A 26,014-nucleotide genomic window follows, 5' to 3' on the forward strand; every position below is an offset into this window, starting at 1 on the left:
ATTTTCTTTTGACAAGTTTAATTCTTAATGCAATGTGGTTGCATACAATTAACAGTGTAAGATATGAAATTAAGATCCTGGAATAGATTTGTTAATCTCTCAAAATGTCTTTCAGTATATGGCAATGCTCCTTCAATAAAACGTGCAAGTGAGGGCACCTGTAACTGCCCAGATATTATTTCTGGAGCTAAAATGTTAAAAACTAGTTGTGCGGCATGGCAATTTTTGGTGTTGGTATTCCATTCTGCTGCAAATTTTAGCAATGTTTCTTTTTGGGTATTATTAATTTCTTTTAATGTCTCTGACAATTTATCTGCACCAAACTTTAGAACTTCATTAACTATTTTCAATACATGCAAAGGTCTATCCATTCTTATTGCTAATTTAAGTGCTTTCACTAGCTTTTTGTCATGTAATAAATTCATTAACTCCTGTTCTTGCAAAATTAACTCCTCTCTTTCCTTTAGCATTTTCTCCCTCCTTTCTGCTGAGACATCTTTCAAGATGACTAATTTTGAATCCGATCCTCCTGTTATTACCAAGGATTCATTATTACTAACAGCCAAAGACCAAACTTTACCATCATGGTTATCTAATGACATTTTACACTCAGAAGTTTTTATGGTCCACAATTTTAAGAGTCCATCAGCACCAGTGGACAAGATCTGCTGTCCCTTACTTAAAAATTCAATCTTTAAAACGGAACTCTCATGACCCTCAAAAGTTTTTAAGCAACTCAAGTCTGCAATGGACCACAATTTTATAGAACTATCAGCAGATGATGTCAAAACCACCTGATCCACTGGTGAAAATTTAACACACCACACCCCCCTTCTGTGGCCCTTTAATGTTCCTAGCATTGTTAAATCCTCAGTCCACAGTTTTGCTGTCTTGTCTTGAGAGCCAGTACCAACAATTTTATCGTTGGGTGAAACAGCCACACAATTGATATCCATATTGTGAGCTAGTTCAGTATGACTAGACTGTAATGTCTGTTCAATTTGATCAGTATTCATTGGTACTGCCCATACTTTAAGACAGTTATCTTGACTGACAGATGTAAAAAAGCTGCAGCTTATCTGAGATGTGCAAACAGCTCCAACTGAACCAGTGTGTCTTTTACCAACTCCAAAACATTTGATTTCACTTAATTCATCTATTTTCCAAATTCTTACACTATTATCTTTACCAGAAGAAATGAACATTTTTTTGTTAGTAGGAAATTTGGCTAATGCCAAAACAATATCTGTGTGACCTTTAATTAATTTGCAATCCATATTGTCTAAAGTATAATATTTGAGGTCTCTACTATTTGTAGCAACAACAATATGTGTATCATCATTACCTAGAAATATTATATCTAAAACCTCATCTGAAAACCCTGTTATTTGTTTCATGCAATTAAATGTTTCCAAATCATGTATAATAATATTATGGTCAGCAGTAATCACAGATAGCATATTTCTTGCTTCATTAAATAATGAATGCATGACTGCTAATCCACCTTCATCTGATGCAGGCGAAACTAAACTGTTACTTTGTTCATACATCAACCTACTCATTTCAATGTTCCAAATTTTTATAAGCCCTTTTTCTCCTGCACAGGCAACATAGATTCCTTGAGTGTCAACTTTCTTTGTAAAATTAGGAATTTTAAAAGTTTGAGGTAGCAAGATCATTGTTTCAATACATTCATAAACAGGTAACACTCTAATAGATTTGCTCTCAGATATTTTCCATAATATAAGCACTCTGTCTCTTCCTGAACTGACCATATAATTACCATCAAAAGTAAATTGAATAGAAGTTACTTTACTGAAATGACCTGAGTAAATATTGCTTTCTTTTCCTGTTTTCGCATCCCAGGACCTTATTTTAGTGTCATCTGCTGCACCAAATATTAACTGCTTTGAGGGATCTGGGTGGTACTTTAACACACTAAACACACCCATAGCACCTTTTAAACTACTGGTACAAGTATAATGAACTAGATCCCAAAGTCGTATGTTACCATCTGAACTTGCTGAAGCTATATTTATATCCTCCATGTCATATGCCAGCTTTGCTACTGCACCTTTGTGTCCTGATCTCCAAGATTTTTGTAATATTCCTGTTGCACTGTCCCATAGTTTAATTAGGCCACTTTTGTGTGCAGTTACTACTGTTTTATTGTCATGTGATAGTTGAAAAGTATATATTACATCATTCTCATCACTGTCTTCTCCAGAAGCTCCGATTGTTATTGTATTACAAAGAGTATTTACATCAACAAACTTTATAATATCTTCACATTGACACAAAAAGTTAGCACCATCTCGCGTCCATTGGATATCTCCACCGGTATAGAATGCTTCGTACTCGGACGTTTTTTCATATCTGTAATTTATAGTAAAGAAACTTTAGGACCTATTGTTTATAACTTGTGATTACTTACTTTACTACTTTTTATTATAACTTTTTAGCACGTACAACATTCATAGAAATTTAAGTACGCTTACTTAAAAACCTGAAACCTGAACGTGGACTATTATTAACTTACATTTCTTTCATTGAAACTGCCATATTAGGCCTATAAAAATGATTAAAACAATATTTAGTAGGCTAAGCTAAAACTCTTTTAGCAAAATACTTTTATGAAAACACAAACGCACGTGGATACTGGATAGTCTATCTACATCATGTTCGTGACGTTGACAATTAGCATTTATTTTTACTTGACATTAGAAGTATAAGTTTTGGCTCGTAAATTGGCTATTAAAAATATATATTTATACCCTCATTTAATGTTTGCGGCTATATATTATAAAAGAAATTCAAATAGGTAACAAACCTATTAACTATAAGAATTAATATGTACTACCAGTTCTTATATGAAGGGCTTAGACAGAACTGATGAGAAGAACAAATATAACTGTCACTCTTCATCAAGATCATCATTTTTTTTGTTCTGCAAGATGCTTGTAAGAAGGTGTATCCTCATGTTCCACATAACATGGAATAGATTTTGTAGCTGGCGACACCACTTCCATTCATCGCTTCTAACAACACAACTATATCCGAGAAAAAACACTCATGCTTGATCTCAATCTACGACAACTGCATAAGTAATCATTTAAGCCCTCGCCCTTGCAGGCTGCAGCATATTGAACATTTCTTCTGCAATTCTGTTAGGAAAACCGTAAAACGGTTGAGGGTTTGATAATAATAAAAAATGTATCTACTTTCTTGCAACTTCTAAAACTTTTAGGATCCAAGATGTTCATTCTAGAATCTAGATAGAGAGTGGGAGATAAGGTGAGTCTAGAATATCTTGCTAAGTTTGAAAAGAAACATAGCATTAAAAAGATCTTTATAACAATGGAGTGGTTTTAAATTGTAGTGCTGTAGACCAAATCGTTTCCCAACCTTTTATGAACTACTAATATCCTTTAATATTTAATTATATTCTCTCTCTCCCTCTCTCTGTGCAAACACTACTAAACCTAAGGCATGCTTAGAATACTCATTCTCAGACTTAGCACTTCAGCAAAATTGTAATACACATAACAATTTTATTTCATTATACTGTTTCAGGAGGTTTTACGAGTTACTTTTACGCGTTAAATAATTTGTGTAGTGATTTTATCCTTTTAACTATTTAACTTTTTTAGTTTTCTGTTTAATTTCAGCCCTTAATAGTATTATTTACATGTTATTGTTTAGTTTTTGTCTCGTCTGTATAATATATTCCTCGTATGAACACGTTGCATGCAAGTTAACAATATCAAAAAAATATCGGTGGTATCTCCTTAAGATTCCATTCTAGGGTGAACCAGCGAAAAGTTGAAGTACAAAAAAAAGGAAAATTATGCAGCTTTGTCTAATATTTGTTTCAAAATATTGAAAACCAGGGAACATTTTCAAAATTAAAAATACATTGAAACCAACATCGACACGCCTGTTAGTCTGTTAAGATAGTGATTTTGGCTGCTAACTGCTTAAGCCGAGCTGAGGTTATGGGTTTGATTATTCTGTCCCATCCAGGACCAATATTGTTGGATGAGCATTGAGTATTTTTTTCTGTGTCTAGGTGTAATTTATCTATAATATGTATGAAGCAAATATAAGTATGTTTATCAGCAGTCTGGTTATCATAGCACAGGTCCTGCATAGTTAGGAATCAGACGTTCAATTATGAGATGTGGGAAGTAGAGTTATTATTGTTATGTACCTACAACTACATTCAGGTTTTTTAAAAGTACTCGAAACCTTCAGGTATCGTATCGTATTCAGAGTAAATTATGGAGTCTTTTGTAATTTTGGTTAGAGCAAGATAAATTATCGTGACATCAAGTACCCTTAAATAAACCTACCCTCAAAAAACTCCCCTGGACATCTTGATTTGGGGGATAATGCAATACGCTCTGTATTTTGTGTAGTATTACTATATTTTATTTATAAAGGTAGAATGTTCACACTAAACCACAGATGATCTATACTCACTATATATAGGCCATTATCTGTGTTAAACAGCTGATGCCTGATAACCTAATAGATATTTCATTAAAAATATAAAGTATAAACAGGTACTTGGAAGTAAGCAATGTGCGGAAGCTAAATAGAACAATACAATGTTTTTTCCGAGACATTTAAACACAATTAAAAGATTATTAACAACAGTTACTAAAAATGTCGCTTATCCTCATGAAAAATTTGACCATGTATTTTCTTTTCCCTCCATGGGCTATTTCGCTTTATTAAATAGATTAAAGATATATCATGTTTTCGGTTCTTGTATAATTTTACCTAGTGTTGGATTAATGGAATTTTTATCTGTAATGCCTGAACAGAGTTTTTTTGCAGGAAGTTACATAGGTTAGTTACATTTGATAGGCTATTTTGTTCTTATGTTCTTTTTATGATGCAGCTAATTTAACCTTTTTCTAGGTGTAACTGGTGGGATTGTGCTTTCAGCAGTTACATATCCATTTAGAAACCTTATAGGACATATATACATAAGTGAAGATAACAGCTTAATTAAAATATCATCTGTAGACTTTTATGGAAGAAGAATAGATAGAATTATTAAGGCAGAAGAATGGATACCATTGCTAGAAATGCAACCAAAAACTAGTGATGCATTTTATTTATCACCACAATTGACAGATGGCACAAAGTATAAATTGTTAATAAAATTTGGCACTATTAAGAATGCCAAGAAAATGGGTCAAGTTTTGGAATGATAATATAATTATATAGAGCTCTAACTTGTAGTGCTACGGCTCTCAATATTTTATAAGAATCTGTAAATGACTACACAAACAATAAAGTAATAACTGTTATAGATGTGTAAATGGATTTAACTTGTAATTTTAAAGATTTAAGTTTTATAATAATAATCCTGTATGATTTAATAGATATATTATAGACTAGTCAAAAATATATATTGGTAAAAAGAAACAATTTTTTTATTAATGTATTCATTCTATTCTTAATTAAATATTTCACAGTGTATTAAAACAATAAAATATTCACATTTACATCAGTTTGCATTTTAGAATTCTAATATTTTTTAAGTAAGTTAATATTTGAGATTGATTGCTGGCATAATCTTATTGAAATATGTAAAAATTAATACAGGATTTGGATATTGTTGTGCCTCAAAAAAAGCTCAATATCTTTAGGTTACTACACAAAATATAAGTGAATAAATATATTACCAGAAATGGTTCTGGAATAATACTTGCTTTTGTATCAAATTGAATGCACATAACTATTTCATTAAAGCATAGTTTTTTCGTTACTTGGGAATAAAGAAATTACTCAAATTGAACAATAATATACAATTTTTTTTTTGTGTATATTAAATTGGTGAAAGATGACTTACCATCAGTCATAATTTAATGGTGAAAAAAATCTTAATCTGCTTATCTGCCCTCTGTGCTTACCAACCCAAAACAACTGTTTTGCCCGTCATCAATCTATGACCTCTGGGTTATAGACCATTTGTATTAACCACTAAGCCACAGAGTAGGTACTAATGACCAAATCCATACATAGCTATGTTATAGGTTTAAAAGAGTGTGACCTATAATAAATGTCCTAAAGCATAATTTTAAGTATGAAATGTCTGTACAATTGATTTTATATTAAATTTATACCTTAATTGAAATCTGCATTACACTCCACAAACAGTTTGCTCATAATTTATAACAAACACTTAAAACAATCTTATATTTACACTACAATTCTTTTATATATAAATTAATTTTGAAATATAGTTTGCAAGTGCTGTGTTTTGCATTAATGTTGATAAATTTTCTACAACTCCAGTGATTAATCTACAATTAAAATGGTATAAAATAGTGAAATTTGAACTCTGCTTCTATTTAATTTTAGGCATGCTAACCTTATTATTACTTATAATATGAATATTAATGTGAACCTTATAATAAATGTCTAAATTTTGATCAGTGATTTATAAAATAATCGGCATTCTTGAGCCACCACTGAGAAGCAAGTTTAAGGTATAGGTATATCCAACATTAAACACAGAGTAAAACATACATAATTATATGTATGTATTTCTCAGTATTAAACTTTGAAGGTCATTTTAGGGTCAAGTTCGAGACTTATCGTGAAGGTTTACTCTCGTATGTCCAACTTAAATTTGACAAACAGGAGTTATACTGTACTTGTTTCCTAATAATCAAGTATAAGCTCTATGCGCGTTACCGGACAGAGCATTATACTAAATATTCATTCTCGCGCTTTGGTATCACTGAATAATAAATGACATGTTGTTTACATAAAATAATTAGCGTTCTACATATTTTTGATTTATTTAAACCCACTTTATTTATTAGCGAAAGTTATCGCGTGGTATTAAAAAAAATCTATTGAATATTAATTAATCAATCCAGGCCTGTGCTGGCTGATCAGTGGTAAATGGGCTAACTCCATTCCGTTCCATGGCATCAAGTATTTCACATACATAGGCAGCAACGTCGGCCCGGCTCTGTTCTATGCCTTTTATAAATGGATGCTCTAACAAACGATTATATTTGGGCCGTTGCGTTTCTTCCTTTATTAGGCTGAAAGAAACAGGGTATTATTTATTTTGGACAGTTAGCACCAGATCATAGTTGCCATATTTTAAGCCAACAAACAGCAAACAGCTAAACATTTAGACATTATCAAGGCCAGTTTATAATATTTATCTGAAATAATTTTAATCAAATTAATTAATAATTTATTATCTAGTTATATAACTTACCAAGTATTGACAAAATTGATGAAATTGCTTGAGAAGATATTATTCTTATTGGTGAGACGCGGTGGGTCACCTTGAACCACTTGTTGAAGCTGTTCAAAGACTGATCCCCAGCGGGGGTAAGGGAAGGCACCAGTCGCGACCTCCATTAATGTTATACCCAATGACCAGACATCAGATCGCACATCGTAGCCCCTAGCGCGCCCTGGATCTATCCTTTCAGGCTGTAAAGTTAAAAATATTTATACTAAATAAATGCATTTGGTTTAAAGAAATATATATGAAATTGAGAAAATAATATCAAAGGCAATTTTTGTTAAAATACTATCTGCCATAGCTTAGTGAACTAGGGAATGTGTGGTTTAATAATTACAATGCTAGAGTGAAATATGAAACAGTTAAATATAAATTGAGTCTCACCGCCATATAGGGTCTGCAACCAGCATCGCGAGTACGCGCAATTGAGTCGACCAATTTCCCAGATATACCAAAGTCACATAGTTTTATATTACCTCTTCTATCTAGTAAAATGTTTGATGGTTTAACATCCCTAAAAACAGTTATTGGATTTAATAAATAAACAAAAAAATTATGATTTTAAAAAAAAACCATCTTAAAATATATTATGATATAAACTAGTTGTTAAATAATATCCCATGAACATAAAATTGGTAAGTGTATAATAGTAGAGTATAGCAAAACTGTTAGAAATATTTTCTTTGGAATTGGTTGATATAATACTATTAGTATTTAATGACTTGATTTGTGAAAGAGAACAGGACAAAGACGAGTTTCTTGCGGATAAAGTGACAGATGCTGCATAATATATAAAATTAAAAATTAACTTTTTTACCAAGACAAGAAATGAGTAGAAAACCATTTTATTTTTACCAATATATGGGTTGACTTAAGTGCAATCAAAGGAGTTCCTAAATGGTTTTTAAAATTCAGTTTCACTTGAAAGGAAATGCCTCCATAAGAAAGTCTCAAAGAAATGATTATTACTAAACATTGAAATTGTATATTAAATTTCACTAACCTGTGAATAATTTTTAACTTTTCTTTTAAATAATTTAATGCTTTTACAGTGGCAAGAGTAATTTTTGCCAATATTGTCTCTGGCATTCGAGTTTGCATCCTTTCACATATATACTTGTAGAATTTGTCTAATGATGTATCCATTAACTCCATGCATATCCAGCAGTCACCCTAAAATTATGCAAAGTCAAAAATATAATGATTTTTTTCAAATTAATATAATAAATAATAATAAATAAAGTTCAAATGATGTGTGGTCTTATCAGGAAACTAAAAAAGGAAAAGAACAGAAATTATAATTATGTTTATACTTTTCAGTTACAAACAAACCAATGATTGTGAGATATCCCAAAACTTGCAGTGTTCTGTGTACAAGTACATCCTAGTAACCTTACATTATAAAAATAAGGACATAGTTATTCTAATTAAGAATTAATTAAGAAGTAAGTGTACTTACTTCTTTAAATAGTGCTCCATAGAACTGTACAATATAAAGACATTCATTACTCTTCATGACAACTTCAAGATCCATTAATAATTGTTTCTGCTCCTTCTCATCAACAGTTGAGCGAATTCTTTTCACTGCCATTACTTTGCCTGACCTAGAAAATATGTAAAACTGGTGAAATTTAATTCTCACTAGTGTGTTTACATACATAAGGCAATAGACCTACGGGCCAACCAATAAAAACATGTTTGTTTCAATAAACAACAACTAAATGTGATTTTTTTACATATTGTTATTAATCAATATTAATAACAATATTTAAAAAAATCACATTTAGTTTTGGTACAAAAAGGTTTTGTTTTATTTATTTTATAACTATATGAATCATATGCAATTTATACACTATTTATTTAAATACTCTATTAACTTTAGAGTAGTTAACCACAAGAAAAGGGTGTTTGTATAGCATAAATAAAAAAAATATTAAAAAGACATACTTTCTGTGAACCATTTTGTTAACTGCTCCAAATGCACCTCTGCCTATTTCTCCTAGATCCTGTAAATCATCTGAGGTGAAGTCATATACTTCAGTTGCAGACAGCTGCAACTTGCCTGATGATTGCATTGATGGATATATTCTACACCTATCTCTGAAAATTGTTTAAATCAATATTTTAATAATTATTATTATTTAAAATGTGTTCATTAAACAGCAAAATTTAAATATGTTATAAAAATATTAAAATTACACTAAATGTATAACCTGGTATTATCTGGAAGCACATCCCTTATTGTTCTTGATGGCATTCGCGATCTTTGTGGCGCCGTTGAAGTAAATGGCATAAAAGCCGCATTATCACCGGATGGTCCTCCTTCAAGTTGCAAATTTAGTATTTTACGTTTCTCAGTTGGCAATAAATTCAAATCAGGCTTCGGCATTGATGGCCTGCTAGGTCCTACAAATAAAACATGGTTAATTATACCCAAGCAGCAATCAGCTGTTTATACGCTAATCAATTTTTCTACCTTGATTTGACGGCACTTCGCCATTCTTCGACATTTTTAGTCAATAATACAAGCCTTCTCGTAAAAATCCTATGTCTTTCCAAAAGCAAGCTTCAATCTCAGGCACTCCATCTGAATCTTACTTTATTTTACGTATGTGCTTGAAATATTACTGTATCAATAATAATAAATTGTAGTGTAACATTTTTATCCTTACATTGATAACCAGAGTTTTGAAAAGGTAGTTTTGGATTATTGCAATATGATATGTATAAAAGCACTACATAAACGAAAAGATTATTAATGGGTTGATAGATATTTATATTACAAGATTCTAAATTAGGAAAATTTTAATAATTCACGAAACTATTAAAAACACGCAAACGGCAAAACATCGATGTCTTGAATCTTCAATCTTGATTATCGATGGTTTAGTTTGGCAAATAACATTAAGACAGAACTACTAAACATTTTCACAGAGAAAAACATTTACACCGCGTCAGTGTACTAGTTTATAAAGGCGGTATGGTCGAACTAGCTTAGCTTACCCTTCGGTCGAAAAAATTGTTTGCAAAGGTTTGGGATAAATTAAATATTAACATGTTGGCGTAATTTTTTAAAGCACAATTTCGGCACAGAAAGGCGTGTCACACCTGGCAAATAATGAGAATAAAATATGTATTTTGTAATGACTTGAAAACGGTCAGGGTAGACAAAAAGTTCAAATTAAAATTTCTAGATCTTTTTATAGTAGGGGAGTCCAAGCGGAAATTTCGGGATTTACTAAAGCGTGGCAGATTAGTATACAGGGGGATACTTTCTACCCAGTTAAGTACCTCCACCGAATATGAGCACCATGTATATATCCGCCCGTCTAGTCCGACTGACAATCAGACGTGGATCCGTGGTCGAGCGTGGATGATTTTTTTTTATTTTGAAGGAAATAATTCAAGGAAGACGAAAAAATATATAATCTGACGAATTCCACAAGCCGAAATAATAAAACTTCGTCGATAAACTTTAATACGTGCAGCTGCATGATGCCTCTCCGAGGTTGTATTACTCTCTCACTTTTTCTCTATTACTCTCTAACTCCATCCTCACTCTGGTCTTTTGCTTTCATTACACCTAATCACACAGCTTGTTCGTAGCATGATATTATTACCAATGTTGGTCTAACGTAATGGCTTATTTTGTTTTAAAAATATTAACTATGAGTGATATTAATATAGTACCTATGTGTTTTGTGGTGAAACTACGTCGAAGTTCGAATGATCAATTCGAATGAATTTTAAATTATTTTATGATAAGTACTTATTTATTTATTTTCCTTGTTTCCTATTTTTATAGTAACTTAATACTAAAATCATAATACAAACATAACCAGTAAAAACTTAAAATCTAAACCTTTTTATAATTAATTATACATAATGCAATTCTTGTAAATTCAGCCAGTGTGCAACTAAATATATCCGTCTCACAAGCAATAGTGGTTAGGGTGCGCAAGTAAATGTTGCTTCTCTGAGTAAATTCGTACGCGCCCGAGGCACTGCCGACCGCTTACCACGCCGAGTGGCACACGCATTATATATTTTTTAATACAGTTGCTCAAAAAGTGGCGTATTGCAGGGACGTATAGCGTTCGGGATGTGGGCTATTACACACTCGTGCTTTTTTTTTACCTTTTCCGAACTAGTGCGTTTTCTTTCCCAACTGTCAAAATAATGTCTATTAAAAAGAAAAAACCAACCACGAAGTTTTTACTAAAAAAAATCATAGAAATTTTTATGATTCATGCAAATATTTCTAAAAAGATGCTACTGCTTTGTTTCAATATAAGATTTAATGATTTGATTCAATGAGTTAGGTTAGATTTCATTTCATCTCCTTAAATTTCATTTCATATCAATAAAAAATTGTACTGAAGACTTGGCTTATGGGCATAGTTCCCTTTGCCTACCCAGAATGGGTGAAGAAAAAAAAAATCTGCTTATATTCTTTTACGGTTGGCGCCATTTTCCAAAAATGTTCTTTGCGCGTTTAGTTGTTTGTTATATTATATATTAAATATACATGAAAAATCATACGAAATAAATAATAGTTTGTCTCAAACAGTAAATAAATATGCAACCTAAAACTTCTCCAGTTAGTATAAAAAACTGTACCAATGTATATGTGAACAATAATTTGTATAAGAAATAAATGATTAGTGAGTTGAGTTTATTGTTTTTTTATTATTTTATTAAATTGCATAATTTTTTCGCAACTGTATTAAAAATAGTCGTTCAGTACACGTGCGGAACCGTCATTGCAACTTGTTCCGACTGTCAACCCTCACCTTCGGCTGCGCCTCGGCTCGGGTAGACATTTGTCGAAACTCTTTGCAATGACAGGCTTTCCGCACTTGTAATGAAATATACTATTACCTCTAAGTATCATTTGTTGGATATATTACTGGGTAAAATGGGTACACTCCATACAACCTCATGTAAATGTTTCTCATAAATTTATTTTGAATACGCTCTACCATTAGATAATATTTTTTTCTTGTGGGGCCCAAATCATAGAGTTAGATTCATTGAACAACATACACTTTTTTATTTGCATGCTATTTTCTGAGCATGCAAATAAAAAAGTGATCTGATCAATTAAGTACAATGATATAATTTTTTTTTAAATTGTCAGATTATGAGACAGCACGTCTAGGACATACCGACATAAACCATATATGTATATATATCTTAATCTGACGCACTTGATTATTTCAAAATGGTGATTTTTTTGGTAAAATCGAATAATAACCGCGAGTTTGCGTAATGGCGCGTCTAAACGGGCCATGTTTTGCTGCAATTGATGGCTGCACTGTTGGCAACTAATTGTCCGGCCATTAGAAAAATATTTTAATGCAGCTGATGGCCGAACAATCTATGGCTGGGCAATGTGTTGCAATATGTCTACAATAGTATGGCCCATGATGCAGACTCCTAAACGGGTTACACAAACCGGCAACACTGGCTGACGAAATCACACTTGTCCCAGCAGCTTATATTGTTTTAAAAAAGAAACATAAAAAGAAGAGATTGTGGATTCGACCTTACTTAAATAGGCGTGAAACTGTAGACAATTTGAGTCTAGAAATAAGTCTTGATAATAAATTATTCAAGAACTAGAATGTCAAAAGCAGTAATTTTTACGTAGTAATCTAACGTCAAATACAGCTGATCGCAAAACACAGAATATAGCAACAGGCACACTTCACTCATAGCAAACGTCATGTCGCGTAGAAAAGGATACACTGTGCCATAACAAAGAGAGTGACTGAAACAACAATAGAATTGGCTGTGCAATATTGCAGTTGAATTCGATAGCCTAGCGATCGTCCGGCCACCCATCGGGGCAATATCGGCTATACAAAACATGTTTGGCTATATGGCCGGGACATTACTGCAATATTGCATAGTGTGGCTGCTATTGTTTGCAATGTTGCCGGCCACAGTGTTGCAGCCATCAATTGCAGCAAAACATGGCCCGTTTAGACGCGCCATAACATCCAAATCGTCAGATTATTAGATGAGAGCTTTTTTTAGGTTCACCTAACATCCCCTTAGAAAATTTGACGCGCTCTATTAAATTTTTTTCTTCTCATTTTCAACCCTTACGTACCCCACCCCCAAGATTAACATACGTACATTATTACGTAGGACATGGATGCTATCATTATCTGACGTGCTCGAGTATGTCCACGCAACAGTTCTTTTTTTACATTTTTGAAAGTCTATAGCTCCCCACACCGGTGAATACGTATTTTATATATCATTTTTTTCTTTTTATTATAATATAAGCTTAGCATCTCAACAGGTCTCTATTACGCTCTAGAAAATCCCCATTTAGCATCGTGGAGGTTTACACAAAAAAAAAAAGATCTATGACTTTTTTCTCCAGTCAAAATTCACCCAGTTAGAAACTTTTAAAGTTTTAGGAATGAACGTAATTTTTCAAAAATCGTAGGTAGTAGAAACAAGCGTATTTGATTTATATTTTTTTAAATTGCTTAAAAACTAAATAAAAAATTGTATGGTATATTTCGGCAGGTGAAATTTTTTCTATATAATTTTGCTACACACCGAATGGTTGGAGTTTTCTCCTCATTATTAATATGCAAAGCTGCGCGCTGAAATTGTGATTAAATTTTTTACTTCAATTTTCTCTAAGGCAGGGGATAATTAGGATTTTACTAATTCCCTCTTAATCTAATTTTCTTCATGGGATATGATTATTATAGCATATTGAATAATGAAGTGCAGATGATAGATGGGTATCCAAAATAAGTGGTTTTATAGTAATGTTTGGGCCTTAACATACTCGGTTTAATATTTATATGAAACAAGCACATATGGCACAGAAAAAGGTCAAAATTATTAGTTTTTTATAGTGTGATTGTAATATATATTTAACCTAAGTTTAAATATTTTAATATTAAATATATAACAATCAAAATTGAAAAATGTGTACAGTAAAATATTTCTATAATAAATTTGTAAATGAAAAATACATAATGTATATTGTATTGCCTTTTGTATAATAAACTACCCATCTTTCTTATGTTTTTTTGAAGGTCTTGATTTGGGCTCAGAATGTTTGGTCTCGTTGTCTAAGAGTTTAGTTTCTTTTTTAGTTCTGCTTTTTGTAGGAGCCATGCTCAATTCAGTATCATCACCATTTTGACCATTCATTGAATTATTTATTCCTTGAGCATTGACCAATGACTTTTTTGTGGATGTGCCTGGTCCGTCACCAATTTGTTTTTGCATGGGTTTTGTTTTGTCAAAGTTAACATAAGAAACATTCAGAGGGCTTATGTTTTTTGCATCAATTTCCTCCTCCTCTCCATTGACTTCAAAGTTTTTAAACCATCTAAAAACAACATAACATGCAAGGTTAGGTTGAGATAAATTAAAATCAGGTATTTAATTGATACACTTAGTGTTAAGATGCAATGTGAATGGATCTGATCGGTTTTAGTATTCATTATACAAAGCAAAAGTGATTCCTTTCCTTTTTAATTAACAATTTAAATCATTATTGATGCTTCAACTTAATAAAGAAACGCTTTACATATTTATTTATCTATAATTTTTGTTATAAAATATTTACTGTGGTATTTTTATACCTTTCATCAATTTTTCCTCTAATATATGGAAGAGCACCATATAGGTCCAAAGCAGCTATTTGAAAGATAACTTGCTGGCCCTCTACAATGTTTGTTCCTATCCATTCACTTCCAGGTTCTTCTGTTGGCCGTGGTATAACCACATTAAATACTCTGCAAATTAGGTATAACAAATATATTATTCACTGTATTATTCAACACACTGACCAATTTTATTATTAACAAAATTTTTAAAATAAGAAAAAGGTAAAAATCACATTACCTATGCACTAGTACCCCTAAATGTGTAATATTCTTTTGGTATACAATGCCTCTTAATGTAGCTCCAACATATGGACAAAAAATAAAATAATCTGCTTGTATTTGGAACTGAATATCTGAATTGTCATTCCTGATTGCTCCTACATTTTGTAATATACGTAAATTTTTGTAACTTAATAATATTCCATTAAATCTGAAAAACAATGTTGAATCTTTAACTCAATATAACAGTTACAATAACTGATATTTAATTATTATAATAAAGTATGACATAGCGTCTCCAAATTGTTACTTACTCTTTGTCAAATTTTCCAATTTTATAATCTAAAAGATTTTTTACCGATTCCTTCAAATTACCCAGACACCATGGCTGTAATGGAATATTTTGGGTCACTTTCTTTTCAATTACACAAGAATTTTTATCATTAGCTAGTTTTCGAAGGTCCTTTAGTTCAAATTTTATGATTGATGACATTTTAACATCCAAAAAACACAATTTACTAGTAAGTAAATAAAAATCTAAATTATCTTAAAAAAATACAAACAAACATGGTGGCTGACACTGTTCACAGACTATAGTTTTTGTTTTATATAATATTTAACATGGCACTACCATAGATAGATAAAAAAGTAGACATTTAAAATGTCTGTATATTGGAATATTGGAAAAAGCAGGCATATTTACATTCCATTATCCATAGTATAAACTCGACGACGACGAATTACTGTCGTGTAAACTGTAAATCGACTTATCGACGAAGTTTTGTTCTTCGTCCAATTACAACTTGATTACTGCCATCGATGAAAATATTGATGTGTTTAACAACCGTCTGCCATGATGATGATGATATTAATTTATCCCTAATTGGAAAGGCAAACAACAGTCGGCCAACTTACCATAACTTCGTTTATCATCCTCTTAATAAGGTTTAAGTTTTCATTTAGTTTTGATTATTATTGTTATTTTATTTTATGTCTTTTTAGTTTTAGTTATTATTAAAATTTTAATTTTTAGATATTATTTTATTCTTATCTTGTGGTTACTTGTTTTTTCCTTTAATATATTGCGTATGTTCTAATGTATAATTGATAATGTATTGAATATGTATAATTCATAATTGATGTGTATGTGTGTTAACACTGTGATGTCATATTTTCTTGTATTTTTTAGGCATACACATTGTTTATATTTATTATTATTGTCTAATATTAATTCGTATTGATTTAAATATTCAATTCACTTCTGATTATAATTCAGAAGCGCATAAAAAATTCGCACTTGTATAATGTAAACAAAATGAAAACACGTGTTTTAAATGTAGAAACTCGAAAGCATGTGGATAAATATTACTTATAAATATAAATACGTTTATGTATTTATTTTCTATTCTAAGATAAAAGTAGACATGTGGGTTTCTAGATACAAACATAAAAAAAAGTGGGTTTCATAAATCCATAGTGTATAGAGTGTCTTCTCTATTCCTAGTTTGTATTATTATTACACTCTTGCTATTGCATAAAATATATCAAGTCAATCATAAATAATTTTAAAGTTCCATTTACCTGAATTTTTAATTATATTCTATTATCTATTAGACCACATAAAAACAATTTTTTTTAAATTGGGCTCCCGGCTTAGCCTAATTATATCGTCATTATGAATTTAAGCAAGAATATTGCAATAATTTGTAAACTACCGTCGCATTTAACGAAGGTGTAAGTTTAAATAATTTATTATTTATGAATAAACATGAAAATAAATAATTTTATATTGCTGATATTTTAAAAACATATTGTGATAGTACATAATATCTAGTCTATAGGTTATGTTTATATGTAAAGAACTCGTGTAACTATATTTATCTTATTCGCCATTGAGATGTATTTGACGTTATTTCAGACGGCCTCCAGTTATAGTTCAAACTCGGTTTTATCCACGACCTACAAGTTTCCCTGACTATTTTCAAAACCCAATATTTAGGAAGGAAGATCAAGCAACACTTGTTGAAAGTAATGAGCTGAGCAAAATTGCAACAGTACCGGTAAAGCCACCTACTGTCGCAGAAACTTCTTCTGTTTATTATGATCCTCTTGTAAAGTGAGTAAACTGTCTGTAGTAGTAGTTTATATTTTTAAAAGTTGTGCTAACCATATACTACAAGACCCCTTGTGTTCTTTTAATGTAGGGAAAAATCTTTGATCTTTGACTGGTTTATGCAACTGTAGTACTCAAAAATAAAAAGTGTCAACAGTGTTTTTAAAATAATACCTTATGATATGGGTATACTAACTTGTTACTGTACTACACTTGATTCTTTTATTATTTTGAAGTGTCTGCCTTTATGTCAATAATGATTTGATGGCAATTTTTGCCATAGGTCTGAAACTGACTAGTAAGAATGATAATATGCAATACTATAAAAAAAATCAATAACTATTATTTAAAAATTGTATTCTTTGAAAACCCAAAAAATATAATGTTTTTATAAAATTATACTAATAATTATATTCTAGCAAAGTTATAAACCACGTAATGAAAATGGGAAACAAGAAATTGGCAAGAAGTTTGGTGGAAAAAGCATTTGAAAATATTAAAAGAACACAAATTGAACGCTACCATCTTGCAAAAACACCTGAAGAGAAAGCAAAAATTGAATTAAATCCAAGAGATATCCTGCATAGGGCTGTTGACAATTCTAAACCTCTCCTACAGTTGTTACCCATTAAAAGGGGTGGTATTACCTACCAGGTGACTAGATAATTGTTATTTGTGAGCAAAATAATTCTGCTTTGCTGCTCTGATTTCTTCTAAAGTAATCATGAGACCATACTATATGCTATAGTACCTAATGATTAAAAAATATATAAATATAATTACATAGCATACAGACTAATGAAAACAAAACTAAACTGTGACCATATTATTGGTTAGTTTTCTAAAGATAAGTAGGTGATGTGCCTTCTGTATAGCTTATGACATATCCCTAAATATCCATGACAAAAAAGAAGGATAGAAGAAGGCTGTATCTAATTATATAGTATTGTTCTACAGTTTTTGATACATGATATATATATTTAGTTTTCAAACACTGTATTTGCTCAAATATTAGCATTTAATTGAAATTGTTTAATGTTACTTTAAAGGTCCCTGGCCCAATCACTGAAAAGAGATCCTTATTTATGGCCATAAAATGGTTGTTGGAAGCAACAAATGACAAGGAGAGGACTGTTCATTTTCCGGAACAGTTTGCCTGGGAGCTTTTAGATGCTGCAAATAATACAGGAAAAGTTGTGAAAAGGAAACAAGATCTTCACAGATTATGTGAAGCTAACAGAGCCTATGCGCATTATAGATGGCAGTAGTTATTTGAATTAATAAATATAGATATTTGTAGTAAGGTTTGTACAGTATATAATTATGAAAATAAATTAGCTTTTTATTTGTACCTGATAACCTCTTTTGATGACTAAGACCTATGAATCATATGATGGACAAGATTTAGAAATAGTTTTTGATAACTATTCTTATTTCAAATAATATTGATTTGAAATTTATCATGTAAATTTATTGAAATGTCTAATGATTTAATATTGTATGCAATATAATTTTTCTTTGGTCACTGGTTAAAATTATTTAAATTCAAAATGGTTTGTCTTGTGTGTTTTAAATTTTTGTGCCAGGACTAATTTACAGGGAGTAATGATTAATTCACAATATAAGAATAAATAATTGTCCAATAAAAGTAAATCTTCATTAATTATTGAATAAAAGAAACAATTGTAAATCAAAAAGATATTTAAGATTGGGTTTATCAGCACTACCATGTATTTCTTATACTTACCAAATGGCTATAAATTATAAACGCAAATGTTTGAATCAATTTTGACCATTTTTATTAAGAGATTGATACAGCTTTTGTATAATTCACATTTTATTCATATCCTACAATCACAATGTTAAGTACATCATTAAGTAAAAAAGGTAAGCGATCTTCGACGTTATTCTGTAAAATATTAAGTTGCTATTTCTATGTTTTGTTTAGATTTGACTTCAAGGTTTTTATGCCGATACCCATCAATTTCATTAAGTGTATTTGTCATTATTGATTCATTTGTTTTCAAATATGAATCATAATTAAAATAATCCAACACAAGTATGTATATAAATTATGATACAAACTGCGAAAGTATGGTCGTCTGTTGGCTCCTTACTCTTAAAGAGAACAGTGTATAGTAAAAATGGTAATCTACCCAAACGATCGCATCTACAACTGTATTATATCATATACATTTTTTCTTATCAGATAATGTGATACGTTTTTGATAAAAGTATTGTACAAATGCGCAAAATTGGGGTATATGTAATCTTAAACAAAATAATTTCCTCTCAGTGTAGGTTACGTCTATTCTTGTTATATTATATAGGTCTTGCGTTACCATTACCGTGCAGACGATGCTTAAATCAATTTAGCACGTTGTGGTCTTGGCACGGTACATACACACAATAAATTACAAGTTCCTTATCGAATTGAAAATATTTAGTTGCTCCTGTACCTAGACTGAACGCTAATAAATAATAATAACAATATAGCTTTATTTTATTCTATAAAAATACTAGCATATACACTCCACAAGACATGACATTTAGTAAGCAATAAAAAAAGTTGTGTTTGTATTTATTTGGCACCCCAAGGCATTCCACAATTTTCTCTAGCCATCTTTCGAAGGACGTTGAAAGGTATTAATACTTGGTCTTAATATTTATTCTCAATCCTGGATTATGTTAAGATCTGTGTTGGAAAGTTATACTTTAGTATGATTATTTCTACAGGCATTTGAAGATAACATACCTAGGCTCTTTAAATACTTGGGCACCTAGATTAGACCTAAGTGGTCTATTCACGACCTAATATTACTAATGTTAAGTGTCGATTAGTGCAACAGTACTGACTGAACAATAACAATTCCCATTGCGGCATTGCTGTGATAACTCGTCTAATATATTGTGTTTATTATCTAGAACAATATCTATGAGAATGATAACAGGTGTGGATATAATTAATATTATACTGAAGTGCGGTGACATTTTTTTATTTTGCTTTTATCTTTTAGTTTTCAGCGTGTACTTGTGAAGTGCAGGTGTTGTGATTTTTATTGTGTGTTTAAGTGGTCATAAAATATTGCATATTTTGGTGAGTTATGAGTACTTATTGAGTTTTTATTGCAAAAAGAAATGAAAGGTACAAATATTGGATATATATTTATATTACGTACTTAAATGATTTATCATGTTCGATCAGTAATTACTGGACGTCATAAATTGAAAAATGCATTTTTAAGTTCAAATTTTAAAGGTTTTGAAGTTCCGAATCTATATGGGTAATCTTGTTGCTAAAATATATTTCAAAGTTTTGTCATTACCAGGATCGGCTGGTAATTATTTGTAATAGGCGAACGTTTTTTATAAAAAAGATTTGCAAATTAGCAGAAAACTATATAATTTAATATGTATAAATAATATTAATATTTTAACCTTGAATAAGTTTACCTTTTAGAAAAGGCATTTGTGTAATAAATATAATAATATGCAAGGATGATGTTTGAAATATATCGTAAAGCATTGTTAGGTGCGTGAAACGTAATCGGTCTTTCAATTGAACTCCTAGACAATGCCATTAGGGCTACCCACGGTCTGCTGTTACTAAGTAGCAACTAGTAGTAGTAAAGCTAAATGGTCTATTTGACTTGTGTTCATAGTATGAGTACTTGTGTACCTGTATCGATTTAGTAGACTTTATATAGTTTCGAATACCAATTCTGTAATTAAATTGATAATACAATATACTAAACATTGTTAAAATATATTTTCTTTAGGAATATTATATGTATATAAAGGGTTCCTACCCTCGTGTCCAGTTTTTACACCCGTTTCGTAGATTTAGTAAATTGAATATAGAAAAAATGACTATAAAATACGTTTTTCGAAAAGGTATCTCTGACTCGACGTAAATCCAAAGTATATTTGAATATAACGAGCGCTAACGGCGCGTTATAAATGTCTGAACGTTGATTTTTACCTTACTAGCATACATATTTTGATTGACCATGGTAGCATGGTGTATAGCTTGTAGATAGTTAATATTTAATTTGCTGAAGATTGCTTGAATGTTTTTTTGATTTATAGATAAACATTTGGTTATATTTTGTATTAGAATGAGCCAGCCCGAACGACGAGTATAAACCAACAATGCGTGTAAAAAGAGATAGGTCGACTGCCACAGCGTTCACAAAATTCCGATTATTGATATGGAAGAACTTTTTACAACAATGGAGACATCCATGGCAGACCATACTTGAACTGGTCCTTCCTGTGGGAACTATGGCACTGGTGTTAATAGTTCGTATGGAAATAGAACCAGTTAAAAGAGATGTCATACATTATCCCCCAATAGCAGCGCATTCTTTAAATTTCTCTTTGCCTGTTCTGTAAGTACAATTATTGTTATTTTAATAAACTGAGCTTTTATTCAGCGTGGATTTAGGACTTTATTTACACTGATAGAATGTAATAGGATATCTAGTATAATATTTACTATTATCAATAGGGATAGTACCTACCTATAACCTAATCTATTGTCTATGGTTTTATCTATGATAAATTAGTCCGATTACGTCTAAAGCACAGAAACTTAAAAGCATGTGAAATTTTTTAATAAAAAAGGGATTGTGGACTATCATTTGAGGTTCATTTAGTCAATGTGTTTTGATAAAGTTATTACCTATCATTAATTTACAAATTCGTTTTCGACCTTCGACGTGGATTAGGAACTACTAATTATAATATTGATAAATAGATTATCATCCTTAGAGTTGCGCTGCGGTGAGATTCTGTAAGTTCCAATAGCGATACTGATCCCGATGTGTTCGTATGCGATTTCGATGTATATCTCTCAATATCCGTAGCGCTGATGTTCTTTGGTATCACGTGGTACAATAACTCTACATTTAAGGGATCCTCGTAGCTATTGGATGTTACAAGGTACCGGCGCGGCGTTATGATTTTTGTGATTCATAGAAAATTATTAATATAATGAAGTCCTTTCTCTACTGCATGCCATCGCTAACTAAGGGCGGGAGATTTCGGAGCTGAGTGCTACCATTCGTAACTCCGGACTTAAATGAACAACTTTGAATACCTATGGGAGCGTTCAAGTATTACGTCACGCAATTTTTGGAGATTATTGAGCCCCCCCCCCATGTAACGCGTCGTAACGTTTTTCTGTACCCAATAGTAAAACGTTTCGTGACCACCCAGTGACTCTTTATACCTTAAAGTTACTATAATTTGGTGTAAAGTACTGAAAAGTCGAAAAAAATATTAACAATAACGCGTAATTTAATCCCCGCCCCGCATCGTATCGTTTTAGAAGAGGAAAAAAAATTCGTTACGTAATATTTGAACGCTCGCTATAAGTAATTTTGTTTTCAGATCAGGCATGAATTTAAGCGAAATGTCGATAGCCTACTCGCCAGAAAATCCAATATTAGAAGATGTAATTCGAACGGCCTGCGTCAATTTATTTGTTGACAACATTAGAGATATTTTAGAATTAATCATCTCACAGATCCCCGATTTTCCCGAAATACCGCCCGATATAAACTTAAATAATACATTAATTATTGAAGTTGCAAAGTTTCTTGTTAAAGTTCGTCCATATAGCAACAGTCATGACCTCAGAAGCATTTATGTGGATGAAATATTTACACGAAAAATACTTGCTGCTGTCGAATTTGATGACGAATTAGCAGGTTAGTACAAGCTTTTATTATTTTTCCTGTTTTTTTAATATCGAACTTATGGCGTCTGGTCTGGATGCATTTATTTAAGTAATTGACGTCAAAATGTGTCCCCTAGTGACTGCATTTTTGGTACCTTATATTTCCTCAGTGTTTTTAAACATATTTTGAAATATAATTGACAATTGACTAGTGTATACTAAGTTTTTATTATAAGTAAGAGTTAAATAGGTTTAAGATATACTTTTAAACTGTAAAGATATCGTAACGGTTAATGACCAATGCGTATTAAATTTTCCTGTTACATTCTAAGACTTTTCAAAGCATTATTGTACAGAGCCATCGGTACTTTACTTTATGTTTGGTTTTAGGAATCGCAGAATTGCCAAGTGACGTTAAATATGTCTTACGTTTTCCTGAAAGACCGAGGTTGAATTCATTCTTCGCGACTGGTAGTCGAACGTGGCATTCCGACAATGTTTTTCCATTTTTCCAAATACCCGGCCCTAGATTCCCTTTTTCATGGGAAGGTGGTAATTCACCAGGTAATTAAGTTATTACTTTAAGCAAATCGGGGAAAAACGTTTTCATTTCAACTTAACAATCTTAAACTGTAAAAGCAATTCGAAAATCTGAACACATTAGTAGTATGTCGATTAGTACCTCGAAATCTATGACTCAAAATTACTCCTAGGTCAAGACTTTAAAATGAGATAAAAATACAATTCCTGCAAGGTATATTATATCTACATACTTCGTGTTACTTATTATTTTTAGTATTTAATTTCAAAGCTTTATATAACTCATTTTTACAACCGCAAGCGTACACGCAAGCGTAAATTGGTATATAATTCATTAATAGATATTTTATGCCTAAACGGTACTTGCCTACTTTAAATGTTCACAACAACTTTAAAAAATTCACTTAAAGTTGTTATAATCTAGATAATAATGACAATGCGTCACCGAAATTAAAAAATAATAATATTATATTTGAATTCACTAAAAGCAAAGTCCAATTATAAGACGTTTTTATCAATTATTTTTAATCATAAGGGACAGCTTACATGAGGCCTACTCTGTTGCCTATTGTAATACCATATTATCTGTGGCAGCGCCTGCTTTATTCTATGCACTGTGGTTTGCTGTTCATGTTTTGGCGCCATTTATAGTTTTTATTGTTGAAATGAAAACATTTTATTCATTACGTGAAAATTAGAAAAATAATAATAATATTAAATATAATATATAAAACATAATTTAAATGTTTAAGAGATTTCGGAAATTATGTAAATATTGGCAAATAAGTAAATGTCTTTTATGATACAACATTTACTTATGTAATATACCTATAAAAATAATGTATACCTATAAAAATCTGTATCTGCTGTCGATTATTTTTTTCCACGTTTTTATATTTCCAGGCTACGTAAACGAATTATTCATTGCCTTACAACATTCACTATCGATGGAGTTAGTATCTCGTCTCACAAATAGAAACTTACGTGACTTCAAAGTAAATATACAAAGATATCCCCATCCAGCATACCTTGAAGACCTAGCTGTGGATGCGCTGAAGCTTTTATTTCCTATGTTTGTTATGATCAGCTTCAGTTACACCGCTGTTAATATTGTTCGAGTTATTACTTTGGAGAAAGAGTCTCAACTAAAGGTATGATGTCAGGTTAGGTTTGTAAAATAGATTGAGAATATTGTGTTTATTTTTATTATAATATATTCTTTGGTTGGTTGTTATCAACATCATCTCATTTACATTCAATAGCATTTTATGTGAATCCGTTGAAACTAACACTGCCAGAAGGTTTGTGAGTACGTTTCTAGGCTTATAAAATTGGTACGCTCTTTTATCTAGTATTGAAAGTTTTTGAAAATTAAAATATTTTATCATATTAAATTTTTCATGTTTCTTGTAAACATGGAAAAAAGGTAAGATTTTTATTCGTAGGAATTAAAAATAATTTTGTTTGAAATGTTGACATTGTTAGTAAATTTTTTAGTCACTAAATATCAAGAACATTGTAAACGTTACTGGCTGTCAAAATATAATGTGTAATGTTTATAAAAATAAAATTTATGTTTACTATGGTTACATAATATTTTGCGGCCGTCAATAGTCAAAAGGTTAAAATGACTATTAAGATTAACGTTAATTCTGAAATACAAAACGATTCTAAAGGTAAAAACCAATAAATACATGCTTGAATAAACACAACGACTTATCTTTAACGGCCGACAATAATTGGTTTGTACGTGTCATATCATATTGGCCGCATAGGAAGTGTAAGGGGCATTTCCATACGCATTCAGAATCCAATAGAGATATTTAATTTCAGCCTGTATCATTAAAAGTAGTTTTCATTATGTTTTATATAAGCTGCCTTTGTGACTATTTTGGCAATTTCAAGTTAACGTTCTCATCTATATATATATATAAATGAAACCCGTTTTCCGTTGTCACGACATAACATGAAAACGGCTTGACCGATTTGGCCAATTCTTTTTTTATAATATTCTTTGAAGTACGAGGATGGTTCTTACGGAGAGAAAAATTAAAAAAATTGAGTGAAAAAGTCACACAAACAACACTTTTCTATATTCCCATACATAATATTCGTCATAATACTTAAAAGTCAATTTGAACTTTAATACCATATCATAAAGTTCAAGTGTTAGTGGAGGGGTTCCGGGAAGGTAAATTTTTATTTTTTGACATAATGTATTTGTTGTCTTATCAACTTTCTTTTTTTTATCTTAGCTAGACCGGTGTCCCAATTAGCAGAATAAGTATTTAAAAAAAATTAAGAATCGACTGTTAGGCGGTACGATGTTCGCCAGGCCAGCTAGTACTTAATATAATCACAGAAAATACTTTTACATTTTTTTACCGCAAAGTTTTGTACATAATATTAATAAGGGACAAATATTGTAAACCTGCTTGCTGTAAACAATAACATCATACTGAAAAAAAAAGTATTAAGACTATCTATCTATCATGACTTTGCAGTGTTGTCAACATAAAAAA

At 31.1% G+C, this 26,014-nt stretch overlaps 6 protein-coding genes across 7 annotated transcripts in view; 3 read left to right on the plus strand and 3 right to left on the minus strand.

The window, feature by feature from the left end:
* Position 1: 1 nt before the first annotated feature.
* Positions 2–2,664, minus strand: LOC125057240 (transducin beta-like protein 3). 2 transcript variants are annotated; one of them, XM_047660810.1, is made up of 2 exons: positions 2,540–2,664; positions 2–2,376 (listed from the first exon to the last, which is right to left on the minus strand). In XM_047660810.1, the coding sequence occupies exons 1-2, from the start codon at positions 2,560–2,562 to the stop codon at positions 18–20; spliced, it is 2,382 nt and encodes a 793-aa protein (XP_047516766.1). In that variant the 5' UTR covers positions 2,563–2,664; the 3' UTR covers positions 2–17. The 2 variants fall into 2 exon arrangements, with proteins under 2 accessions (XP_047516766.1, XP_047516767.1); XM_047660811.1 differs by lacking the exon at positions 2,540–2,664 and adding an exon at positions 2,470–2,489.
* Positions 2,665–4,497: 1,833 nt separating this feature from the next.
* LOC125057133 (transmembrane protein 186) lies at positions 4,498–5,321 on the plus strand. Its single transcript, XM_047660613.1, has 2 exons — positions 4,498–4,854; positions 4,927–5,321. Exons 1-2 carry the CDS (start codon positions 4,611–4,613, stop codon positions 5,220–5,222), a joined length of 540 nt encoding a protein of 179 aa, XP_047516569.1. The 5' UTR covers positions 4,498–4,610; the 3' UTR covers positions 5,223–5,321.
* Positions 5,322–6,682: 1,361 nt separating this feature from the next.
* Positions 6,683–10,176, minus strand: LOC125057131 (dual specificity mitogen-activated protein kinase kinase 4). Its single transcript, XM_047660610.1, has 8 exons — positions 9,765–10,176; positions 9,502–9,694; positions 9,236–9,388; positions 8,748–8,892; positions 8,292–8,461; positions 7,673–7,802; positions 7,256–7,476; positions 6,683–7,073 (listed from the first exon to the last, which is right to left on the minus strand). Exons 1-8 carry the CDS (start codon positions 9,796–9,798, stop codon positions 6,890–6,892), a joined length of 1,230 nt encoding a protein of 409 aa, XP_047516566.1. The 5' UTR covers positions 9,799–10,176; the 3' UTR covers positions 6,683–6,889.
* Positions 10,177–14,252: 4,076 nt separating this feature from the next.
* On the minus strand, positions 14,253–15,750 carry LOC125057132 (DNA-directed RNA polymerase I subunit RPA43). Its single transcript, XM_047660612.1, has 4 exons — positions 15,471–15,750; positions 15,176–15,367; positions 14,914–15,066; positions 14,253–14,657 (listed from the first exon to the last, which is right to left on the minus strand). Exons 1-4 carry the CDS (start codon positions 15,647–15,649, stop codon positions 14,330–14,332), a joined length of 852 nt encoding a protein of 283 aa, XP_047516568.1. The 5' UTR covers positions 15,650–15,750; the 3' UTR covers positions 14,253–14,329.
* Positions 15,751–16,677: 927 nt separating this feature from the next.
* On the plus strand, positions 16,678–18,625 carry LOC125057467 (28S ribosomal protein S7, mitochondrial). Its single transcript, XM_047661192.1, has 4 exons — positions 16,678–16,890; positions 17,075–17,272; positions 17,689–17,923; positions 18,319–18,625. Exons 1-4 carry the CDS (start codon positions 16,832–16,834, stop codon positions 18,535–18,537), a joined length of 711 nt encoding a protein of 236 aa, XP_047517148.1. The 5' UTR covers positions 16,678–16,831; the 3' UTR covers positions 18,538–18,625.
* Positions 18,626–19,424: 799 nt separating this feature from the next.
* Positions 19,425–26,014, plus strand: part of LOC125057117 (phospholipid-transporting ATPase ABCA3-like) — a 36,350-nt gene continuing 29,760 nt past the window's right edge. The window contains exons 1-6 of the mRNA XM_047660594.1: positions 19,425–20,220; positions 20,287–20,366; positions 21,387–21,660; positions 22,664–22,983; positions 23,343–23,516; positions 24,396–24,643. Of these exons, the coding sequence (XP_047516550.1) occupies positions 21,422–21,660; positions 22,664–22,983; positions 23,343–23,516; positions 24,396–24,643 (981 nt within the window). The 5' untranslated portion in view covers positions 19,425–20,220; positions 20,287–20,366; positions 21,387–21,421. The remainder of the gene's footprint in view (positions 20,221–20,286; positions 20,367–21,386; positions 21,661–22,663; positions 22,984–23,342; positions 23,517–24,395; positions 24,644–26,014) is intronic.

The sequence above is a fragment of the Pieris napi genome, chromosome 16 (genome assembly GCF_905475465.1).
Source record: "Pieris napi chromosome 16, ilPieNapi1.2, whole genome shotgun sequence".
Lineage (NCBI taxonomy): Eukaryota > Metazoa > Arthropoda > Insecta > Lepidoptera > Pieridae > Pieris > Pieris napi.

What these genes read in the sequence shown, in the direction of transcription:
- LOC125057131 (XM_047660610.1), bottom strand. Translation starts at nt 9,798, where the DNA reads ATGTCGAAGAATGGCGAAGTGCCGTCAAATCAAG. An exon ending in ATGGAGCACTATTTAAAGAA is followed by an intron (nt 8,462 to 8,747) that starts GTAAGTACACTT and finishes GCATAATTTTAG; the next exon opens with GGTGACTGCTGGATATGCAT. An exon ending in GTTGCAGACCCTATATGGCG is followed by an intron (nt 7,477 to 7,672) that starts GTGAGACTCAAT and finishes TTAACTTTACAG; the next exon opens with CCTGAAAGGATAGATCCAGG.
- LOC125057467 (XM_047661192.1), top strand. Translation starts at nt 16,832, where the DNA reads ATGAATTTAAGCAAGAATATTGCAATAATTTGTAAACTACCGTCGCAT. An exon ending in CCGTCGCATTTAACGAAGGT is followed by an intron (nt 16,891 to 17,074) that starts GTAAGTTTAAAT and finishes ACGTTATTTCAG; the next exon opens with ACGGCCTCCAGTTATAGTTC. An exon ending in GGGGTGGTATTACCTACCAG is followed by an intron (nt 17,924 to 18,318) that starts GTGACTAGATAA and finishes GTTACTTTAAAG; the next exon opens with GTCCCTGGCCCAATCACTGA.
- LOC125057132 (XM_047660612.1), bottom strand. Translation starts at nt 15,649, where the DNA reads ATGTCATCAATCATAAAATTTGAACTAAAGGACCTTCGAAAACTAGCT. An exon ending in ATTGGAAAATTTGACAAAGA is followed by an intron (nt 15,368 to 15,470) that starts GTAAGTAACAAT and finishes ATTGTTTTTCAG; the next exon opens with ATTTAATGGAATATTATTAA. An exon ending in TTAGGGGTACTAGTGCATAG is followed by an intron (nt 15,067 to 15,175) that starts GTAATGTGATTT and finishes CCTAATTTGCAG; the next exon opens with AGTATTTAATGTGGTTATAC.
- LOC125057240 (XM_047660810.1), bottom strand. Translation starts at nt 2,562, where the DNA reads ATGGCAGTTTCAATGAAAGAAAT. An exon ending in GCAGTTTCAATGAAAGAAAT is followed by an intron (nt 2,377 to 2,539) that starts GTAAGTTAATAA and finishes TATAAATTACAG; the next exon opens with ATATGAAAAAACGTCCGAGT.
- LOC125057133 (XM_047660613.1), top strand. Translation starts at nt 4,611, where the DNA reads ATGTTTTTTCCGAGACATTTAAACACAATTAAAAGATTATTAACAACA. An exon ending in TTTTGCAGGAAGTTACATAG is followed by an intron (nt 4,855 to 4,926) that starts GTTAGTTACATT and finishes ACCTTTTTCTAG; the next exon opens with GTGTAACTGGTGGGATTGTG.